Below are 10,529 nucleotides of genomic sequence, written 5' to 3'. Positions count from 1 at the left end.
TGTGTGTGTGTGTGTGTGTGTGTGTGTGTGTGTGTGTGTGTGTGTGTAGGCTCATGCATAATATAACACATGGGTGGAGAACAGAGAACCATTTTGGGATATCAGTTCTCTTCTACCTTGCAATGGGTTCCAGGGATTGAATTCACATCATCAGGACTATATACCAAGCACCTTTACCTATTGAACCATCCTCCTAAACTTAACATGGGAATTTTGGAAGGATACATACATTCAAATCATAGCCATTGACATGTGACAAAGTAAAGAGTAGCAGATCCATCTTTTTTTCATTATACCACACTAAGCTTGACATTTTCTTTTGGATTTCCTGGCTTTCCTTACTATTAATAGTAAGATAAATACCAGACTAGAGGTAGGCATTTCATTATGATTTCATGGATTGACTGAACTGTAAGGTTCTTGTAAGACAAAACCTTTACTGTGATGTGATTTATCAGTGATGAGAGCAGTAGTTTTCAAAACTGACTGTCTAACTCTCCCAAATGTTATTTGGAAAGTCTGTTTTCTTAAGGCTTATAGAATGTGATTCAGTAGGTCTGAAGTAGAAACTGAGAATTTGTGTTTTTTAATCACCTTCTCAAATAATTATGATGAATACACTTATTAATAAGCTAGTGGATACATACAACTACAAGATGATTTCCATGGTGACCTCCTTTGGTTATAATTATAATATATTCTATTATATTTTGAGCCAAACTAATCTAAATGTATTTCTCTGGGTAGAGAATGTAGCTCAGTTAAAACTCATATTTTATGTGTGAGAAGCCCTGTCACACATCCAAAAACAAATAATTGCCTTCCATATGTTTTTTAAAAAAGTTTTAATTTTAATGAGGAAAAAGGAAAGGAAAGATAATTTTTGGTGTATTGTATAAACTTGTTTTTAGCTTATTTAATAATATCAAGTGCAGTAAATGACAGTTTATTATTTATGATTAAGAGTGAATTACAATGAATGTTGATTTTTACGTTTAGCTCTACTTAAGTAAAGATTTTATTATATGTCCAGAAAATAAATTAAAAACATTAAGCACTTTTGAATGCTGGTTGGCAATTGTGTTTGTTGGAATTTCTATTGCTGCAATGAAATACCATGATGAAAAAGTAAGTTGGAAAGATATTGATTCAGTTTATGCGTCCATATTTCTGTTCATCACTGAAGGAAGTCATGATAAAAACTCTCAACATAAAACCAGACACATTAAATCTGCTAGAAAAAAAAGTGGGGAATACCCTAGAACTCATTGGTACAGGAGAAAACTTCCTGAACAGAACACCAACAGCACAGGCTCTCAGAAATGAAAATGGGACCTCATGAAACTGAAAAGCATCTATAAAGCAAAGGACACAGTCATCAAAACAAAGTGACTGCCTACAGATTGGGAAAGAATCATCACCAACCCTTTATCTGACGGAGGACTCATATCCAGTATATATAAAGAACTAAAGAAGCTGAAAAGCAGCAAACCAAGTAATCCACTTAAAAAATGGGGAACAGAGCTAAACCGAGAAGTCTCTGTAGAGGAATATTGAATGGCAGAGAAGCACTTAAAGAAATGCTCAACCTCATTAGCCATTAGGGAAATGCAAATCAAAACAACCCTGAGATTTCACCTTACACCCATCAGAATGGCCAAGAAGAAAAACTCAAGTGACAACACATGCTGGAGAGGTTGTGGAGAAAGGGGAACCCTTCTCCACTGCTTGTGGGAATGTAAACTTGTATAACCACACTGGAAATCAATCTGGCACTTTCTCAGACAACTAGGAATAGTGCTTCCTCAAGATCCAGCCATACCACTCCTAGGCATATATCCAAAAGAGGCTCAAGTACACAAAAAGGACATTTGCTCAACCATGTTTGTAGCAGCTTTATTTGTAATAGCCAGAAGCTGGAAACAACCCAGATGCCCCTCAACTGAAGAATGGATGCAGAAACTGTGGTACATCTATACAATGGAGTATTACTCAGCAATGAAAAATAAGGAAATCATGAAATTTTCAGGTAAATGGTGGGACATGGAAAGGATCATCCTGAGTGAGTTGTCCCAGATACAAAACGACACACACGGTATATACGCACTCATATAAACATACAACATAGGATAAACCCACTAAAATCTGTACATCTAAACAAACTAAGCAAAAGAGAGGACCCTAGCTAAAATGCTCAAACCCCATCCTGAAAGGCAAAGAGGATGGACATCAGAAGAAGAAGAAAACAGGAAACAACCTAGGAACCTGCCACAGAAGGCCTCTGAAAGCCTCTGCCATGCAGACGGTCAAAGCAGATGCTGAGCCTGATGGCCAACTCTCGGGCAGAGTGAAAGGAATTTTATGTAAGAAGTGGGAAATAGTAAGAGCTGGAGAGGACAGGAACTCCACAAGGAGGGCAACAGAACCAGAAAATTTGAACACAGGGAACTTCCCAGAGACTCATATTTCAACCAAGGACTATTCATGGAGATAACCTAGAACCCTGACAATGCAGCCACTTCTGATGAGAACTGATAGACTAAGATCAGAAGGAAGGAGAGGAGGACATCCCCTATCAGTGGACTTGGGGAGGGGCATGCATGCAGAAAGGGGGGGAGGGTGGGACCGGGAGGGGAGGAGGGAGGGGCTCATGGGGGGATACAAAATGAATAAAGTGTAATTAATAAAAGTTAAATAAAAAATTTAAAAAAAGTTACAAAAATAAAAATAAACCTCAAACAAAGTAGAAACCCATGAGGCAGGAACTGATGCAGAGTCCATGAATGGGCGCTGCTTACTGCCTTGCTTTACTAAGCTTGCCCAGGACCACCATCGCAGGGATGGCACCACCCATCAGGGGCTGGATCCTCCACCATCAATTACTAATTGAGAATATAACTTATAGCTGGATTGCATGGAGACATTTTCTCAACTGAGTGTCCTTCCTCTCTGATGACTCTAGGTTGGTCCACGTTGACACACAAAACTAGCCAATATAGCAATATTCTTACTTGACTTGGCAATAATCTTAATTGACTCTGAACATCTGAATTCCTGCTTATAATCACTCATAAAATGAGAAGTTTCCATCTTTTTCAGACATAGAAGAGAGGATGCTATACTGGAATGAGCATAGAATTTGACTCAACACATGTTGAGCACCTACTATGGGCAAAATGCCCCAAACAGTAAAAGTTTTCCTTCTCATTACTTAAACGAATGAATCTGCATCTCACTGAGCTTCATATTTTCAATGAAGATTTTATATTAGACAGAGAAAGCAAGAAAAGCTTAAGATTTCTTCCTGTGTGTTAGGACTTTTAATCAACCATTTCCAAACTGTCCTAGAATTATTATTCACCTTGTATTATGTGACAGCATTCATAAGTGACAGTTGTCTCCTCCAAAGCCTGGCATAGAAATGGCATAGCAATAAATAATATTTATAATTCCACCTTTTCTTCCATTAACTTTTTGTACTTATGAGTTCGAAGAGTTATATTAGTAGTGTAATAATGATATCAAGAGTGATAAGCTTACATTTTGTTCCATACTATTTAGATTAATTGGGTTTATGTTTTTAAGATAGTTTCTAATGCAATTGGCAATATAATTTGTATATTTTTATATTGTTTTTTATTACTACAAACCTTGACTCTTGCATCTACATGTACACTGACACTGCATATTTTTAACTGTTTATCTCATCTGGTTTTAATGCTTGTTTTGTGGATTTGAATTACATCTTTTTCTCATTTTCATAAAAATTGTTTTTGTTTCTCATTAGCCTTTAACAAATATTTCAGAGACATTTTCATATGTTTAAACAATATAAAAACTTGAAAGAATTAATATAAATAGTATATATTCAGTACTTGAGATAGATCCATTAATTTAGAAGATGGCAAGTTTAGTAAATTGGATCATCAAAAAATTCACCAGGAATAGTTGTGAGTTTAAATTGTATCTTCTTTCAAAGAGAGATTAGCCAGGCATGATAGAATGTACCTATATGTGCTCAAAATTCTGCTGTCATATTTGGCATTGGGGTATGCTTTCCTGTAGTTTGGTTTTGATCCAGTTTCATTGTATCCTCCTGTGGGAGAAAGATATACATGATTTCAGATCACATTCTTGATATAATGGGCCTTTTATTCAATGTCTAGCTCACAGTCTAATACTTTTAAAGATTAATTCAAAACCCATGTTTGATGTAAACCTGTGTTCCTGAAAAATTTAGCCTTCCTTTCTCCTAATGCATCTTGTGTCATTTGTCGTAGCCTAAGATTTGTCAGGAGTTACTGATGTGTAGTTCCATAGATACTTTTTTTTTTGCTCTTATTTTCTCTGCTTCTGAAACAACATCTTTGCTCATTTTGAAAAAAAATAGTGGAAGTGTGTGAATATGTCCCTTTCAAAGAGACATTGGATCTAGAGAAAAGACAGCCCAATTGTGGCACAGAAATTGACTATCTCCTGATGTTAATGCAAATGAAACAAATTTTAAAAAACCTTGATTTTTGTTATGAAGTAAAATGCAGATGTTACAAATCTTGTTGTAAAAATACAGCTGACAAGAGGAGGGACAAGAAATTCCAGTCTACCCATAGTGAGACCTTGTCTTTTTTTTTAAAAAAAGGAAAATTCTGTTGATTCCTCAAATTACCATGTTGAGGCATAGGATGTTAATCAGCATACAGAAATCCATTGAGACATATAAACTGAGTGCAAGGATTAATTTACTATTTATTTTATAGCTACAGAAGGCTATTAAATTCATTTTTCTTCAAGGAAGTCACAAATAAGTACCCTAGAACTTAGTGTCTTTGTTCTATGCCCATCAATTATGACTTATTTAACATGTTTTTACTCTTCTCTATAGGAAGAAGAAAATCTGTGAGCTGTATGCCAAAGTTCTGGGATGCCAAGAAGCTTTATATGTAAGAACCCCTAGTCTCTAGCATATTTTGCTCTGTTGGCTCAAAGTGGTAAATTAAAGCAAATTCTGGTTTCCTGGAAATCTTAAGTAGAGAATAGAAAGGGGTATGCTTAATTTAGAGGACTAATTTCAGCAATCCAAAAACATTTAAAACTAGTGTCAGGTACTTTGGGCTTTTTCAATGCTCACTGGACAACAGGCCTTCAATTGTAGTAAGGAGACTTGGAGCTATAACCATTATATCACCAATTACTGAGATTGGTCTACAGAACACAGATCCTGTGCTTCTGTCATTGTCAAGTGCTTGCTGAAAACAAAAACAAAACAAAACAAAACCCCTAGATATGTCATTAAGTGTTGCTGAAGGCACCATGATGTGTATTTGACAGACCAGTCTTAATCTTTGGGCAGATCAAAGGCATACTAATTCATTTGCCATATGGAGACTCAATTCATACCTCATTGGCACTCTAGGATTTTCATACTGCTTCTGAAAGCAGTGGGAAGAAAATAGTTTCTGAAGAGCCCACCAATAGCTGAAGACTTTTTCTGTGGATTATTGATTGAACTATGCAAATAATAAACATGTAGATTGTGACAAGGAAATTATGGAAGGCTCTCTCATGTTCACCAGGAAGCACTTAAATCTTAATTGTTTTCTTTGAGCACTATTTTTATCATGTACTTTTCCAGCTTAGGGAAGGGATTCTGAAAAAAAAAATGCTTTGTGTTTGTCCCTACTTGCTCCCTTCCACACTTCTCTTGTTAGCAACATCTGTCTAGATCCCTTGTCTTGGATATTTTAGAGTTTGGAGAACACCTTTCCAAAAAATGATTGTTAGTAAGATTTTCCAAAGACTTAGCACTAATATTTAGAATCTGTGTGAATGAGAGTGTCTTCTTTACCAAATATTGAGATGTGTCTTGACTTCCTTATGCAAGAGGTTGAGAAGATCAATGTCTTTATTATACAAACGTATTTTCTTCCAATACTGAGGATGAAACATGGGACTTTGGCATATTAAGAAAGAGCTATAACACTCAGCTTCATCTCCAGGCTGTTCCCCCCCCCCCCCCCTTAATCCTACTTCTCTCCATTTTCATTTCTTATTTATTTTCTTTTTTTTTTACTTTTTTATTTTTATTTTTTTAAATTTTTTATTAATTACACTTTATTCATTTTGTATCCCCCCATAAGCCCCTCCCTCCTCCCCTGCTGATCCCACCCTCCCTCCCCTTTCTGCATGCATGCCCCTCCCCGAGTCCACTGATAGGGAAGGTTCTCCTCTTCTTTCTGATCTTAGTCTATCAGTTCTCATCAAAAGTGGCTGCATTGTCCTCTACTGTGGCCTGGTAAGGCTGCTCCCCCCTCAGGGGGAAGTGATCAAAGAGCAGGCCAATCATATTATGTCAGAGGCAGTCCCTCTTCCCATTACTATGTAAACCACTTGGACACTGAACTGCCATGGGCTACACCTGTGCAGGGGTTCCAGGTCATCTCCATGAATAGTCCTTGGTTGGAGTATGATTTTCTGGGAAGTTCCCTGTGTTCAAATTATCTTGTTCTGTTGCTCTCCTGTGGAGTTCCCGTCCCCTCCAGCTCTTACTATTTCCCACTTCTTACATAAAATTCCATTCACTCTGCCCATCAGTTGGCCATCAGGCTCAGCATCTGCTTTGACAGTCTATACTGCAGAAGCTTTCAGAGGCCCTCTGTGGCAGGTTTCAAGGTTGTTTCCTGTTTTCTTCTGGCTTTCAGAGGCCCTCTGTAGCAGGTTCTTAGGTTGTTTCCTGTTTTCTTCTTCTTCTGATGTCCATCCTCTTTGCCTTTCAGGATGGGGATTGAACATTTTAGTTAGGGTCCTCTCTTTTGCTTAGTTTGTTTAGATGTACAGATTTTAGTGGGTTTATTCTATATTGTATGTTTATATGAGTGAGTATATACCATGCGTATCTTTTTGCTTCTGGGACAACTCACTCAGGATGATCCTTTCCAGGTCCCACCATTTACCTGCAAATTTCATGATTTCCTTATTTTTCATTGCTGAGTAATACTCCATTGTATAGATGTACCACAGTTTCTGCATCCATTCTATTTTTTTATTAATTACACTTTATTCACTTTGTATCCCCCCATAAGCCTCTCCCTCCTCCCCTCCCAATCCCACCTTCCCTCCCCCTTCTTCACACATGCCCCTCCCCAAGTCCACTGATAGGGGAGGTCCTCTTCTCCTTCCTTCTGATCTTAGTCTATCAGATCACATCAGGAGTGGCTGTATTGTCATCTTCTATGGCCTGGTAAGGCTGCTCCCCCCTCAGAGGGAGGTGATCAAAGAGCAGGCCAATCATATTATGTCAGAGGCAGTCCCTCTTCCCATTACTATGTAACCCACTTGGACACTGAACTGTCACATCGTACATCTGTACAGCAGTTCTAGGTTATCTCCATGAATAGTCCTCGGTTGGAGTATGAGTCTCTGGAACGTTCCCTGTGTTCAAATTTTCTGGTTCTGTTGCTCTCCTTGTGGGGTTCCTGTCCTCTCCAACTCTTACTATTTCTCACTTCTTACATAAGATTCCATGCACTCTGCCCAACAGTTGGTCATAAGTCTCAGCGTTTGCTTTGATAGTCTGCAGGGCAGAGCCTTTCAGAGGCCCTCTGTGGCAGGTTCCTAGGTTGTTTCCTTCTTCTTTTGATGTCCATCCTCTTTGCCTTTCAGGATGGGGATTGAGCATTTTAGTCAGGGTCCTCTCTCTTGATTAGTTTCTTTAGATGCACAGATTTTACTTGGTTTATCCTATGTTATATGTCTATATGAGCGAGTATTTTCTTTTTAAAGTTTTTTTTTAATTTTTTTGTTTTTATATTACTTACAGTTTATTCACTTTGTATCCCACCTGTAGCCCCCTTCCTCATTCTCTCCCAATCCCACCCTCCCTCCCTCATTTCCTCCCATGCTCCTCTTCAAGTCCACTGTTAGGGGCGGTCTGCCTCCCCTTCCATCTGACCCTAGCCTATCTGGTCTCATCAGTACTGGCTACATTGTCTTCCGCTGTGGCCTGTCAAGACTGCTCCCCCATCAAGGGGTGGTGATCAAAGAGCTAGCCAGTGAGTTCATGTCAGAGACAGCCCCCGTTTCCCTTATTAGAGAATCCACTTGGACACTGAGCTGTCACATCTGTGCAGGGGTTCTGGGTTATCTCCATGCATGGTCCTAGATTGGAGTATCAGTCTCAGAAAAGACCACTGGGCCCAGATTTTTTGGTTCGGTTGCTTTCCTTGTGGAATTCCTGTTCCCTCAAGGTCTTTCTATCCCCTCCTTCTATCATAAGTTTCCCTGCACTCTGCCCAAAGTTTTGTAATGAGCCTCAGTATCTGCTTTGATACACTTCTGGGAAGAGTCTTCCAGAGGCCCTCTGTGGTAAGCTCCTGTCTTGTTTCCTGTTTTCTACCTCTTCCTATTTCCATCCTGTTTGCCTTTCTGAGTGAAGATTGTTCATATTACCCAAAGTCCTCCTTCTTGCTTAGCTTCTTTAGGTGTACAGATTTTTAGTATGCTTATCCTATATTATATGTCTAATATTCACTTACAAGTGAATATATACCATGTGTGTCTTTCTGCTTCTGGGATACCTCACTCAGGATGATCTTTTCTATATCCCACCATTTGCCTGCAAATTTCAGGCTTTCCTTGTTTTTAATTGCTGAGTAGTATTGCATTGTGTATAAGTACCACAATTTCTGTATCCACTCCTCTGTTGATAGACACCTGGGTTGTTTCCAGGTTCTTGCTATTACGAATAAAGCGACTATGCACAAAATTGAACAAATATCCTTGTGTACTTGAGCACATGTTGGATATATGCCTAGTAGCTGTATAGCTGGCAATGGATGAAGCACTATTCCTAATTGTCTGAGAAAGCTCCAGATTGATTTCCAAAGTGGTTGCACAAGTTTACATTCCCACCAGCAATGGTTCCCCTTTCTCTAGATCCTCTCCAGCCTGTACTGTAACTTGAGTTTGTGACCTTAGCCATTCTGATGGCTGTAAAGTGAAATCTCAGGGTCATTTTGATTTGCATTTCTTCAATGACTAAGGATGTTGACCATTTCTTTGAGTGTTCCTCTGCCATTCAATATTCCTCTACAGAGAATTCTCTGTTTAGCTCTGTACCTCATTTTTTTAATTGGATTACTTGATTTGCTGCTTTTTAGGTGCTCTTGTATTTGGGGCATAGATGTTCAGAATTTTGATGTCCTCCTGGTGGATTTTTCTTTTGATGAGAATGAAGTGCTTCTTCTCATTTTTTTTTTTTTTATTAATTTTGGTTAAAAATCTATTTTATTAGATATTAGGGCAGCTATCGCAGCTTGTTTTCTGGGTCCCTTTGCTTGAAAATCGTTTTTCCAGCCCTTTACTTTGAGGTAATGTTTATCTTTGTTGCGTAGGTGTGTTTCTTGGATGCAGCAGAATGTTTTTTCTGCAACCATTCTGTAGTCTGTGTCTTTTTATTGGAGAATTGAGTCCATTGATGTTGAGGATGTTGAGAGATAATAGTGACCAATTTTTTTTTTTTTTTACTTTCTTTTGATGTGGGGTTAGTGGCGTTACCGTGTTTTGTTTCTTGTATTCTTTTGATTTTTTGTGTATTTATCTATGTCCTATATTTTCTTGGATATAGTTGTTTTCGTTGGGTTGGAATTTTCCTTCTAGTATAGTTTGTAGGGCTGTGTTGCTGTGTACATATTGTTTAAATTTAGTTTTCTCACAGAATATTTTGTTTTCTCCATCTATGGTGATTGAAAGCTTTGCTGGGTATAGTAGTATGTGTTGACACCTCTGGTCCCTTAGAGTCTGCATGACATCTGTCCAGACCCTTCTGGCTTTCATAGATTCTTTTGAGAAGTCTGGTGTGATTCTGATAGGTCTACCTTTATATTGTACTTGGCCTTTTTCCCTTGCTGCCTTTAATATTTTTCTTTGTTCTGTACATTTAGTGTTTTGACTATTATGTGACTTGAGTTTCTTTTCTGGTCCTGTCTATTTGCTGTTCCATAGGCCTCTTCTATGTTTATGGATATCTCTTTCTTTATGTTGGGAAAATTTTCTTCTATGATTTTCTTCAAAATATTTTCTGAACTTTGGAGCCTGGAATCTTCTTGTTCTTCTATTCCAATTATTCTTAAATTTCATCTTCATGGTGTCTTATATTTCTTGGATGCATTATGTTTGGATCATTTACCATTTTACTTTTACTCTGAGAGATGTATCAGTTTCTGCAAGTGTATCTTTAGCACCTGAGATTCTCTCTTTTATCTCTTGTCTTCTGTTAATGATGCTTACCTTTGTGTTTTCTGATCTTTTCTCTAAGTTCTCCAGCTCCAGGATTTTCTGTTTGTGATTTTTTTTTATTGATTCTAACTCTGTTTTCATGTCTTGCACCATTTCCCTCTTCTGTTTGAATGTGGATTCCTATCTTTCCATGATGGCCTCTATTTTTTTTTTTTTTCGTCTCCATATGCCACTAATTGTGCTTCTTCTCGTGTCTCTATTTGTTTGGCTGTAGTTGCTTCTATATCTTTGAGAGC

The 10,529-nt window shown here is 38.0% G+C and overlaps 1 protein-coding gene across 1 annotated transcript in view; it reads left to right on the top strand.

The window, feature by feature from the left end:
- The window catches only part of Maoa (monoamine oxidase A), a 65,470-nt gene that overhangs the window by 53,016 nt on the left and 1,925 nt on the right, over positions 1 to 10,529 (top strand). The window contains exon 11 of the mRNA XM_055598265.1: positions 4,883 to 4,940. Coding sequence (XP_055454240.1) covers positions 4,883 to 4,940 — 58 coding nt within the window. The remainder of the gene's footprint in view (positions 1 to 4,882; positions 4,941 to 10,529) is intronic.

The sequence above is a fragment of the Psammomys obesus genome, unplaced genomic scaffold, assembly GCF_907164565.1.
Source record: "Psammomys obesus unplaced genomic scaffold, mPsaObe1.curated_primary_1811, whole genome shotgun sequence".
Taxonomy (NCBI): Eukaryota; Metazoa; Chordata; class Mammalia; order Rodentia; family Muridae; genus Psammomys; species Psammomys obesus.
This window is presented reverse-complemented; position numbering and strand designations above follow the sequence as displayed.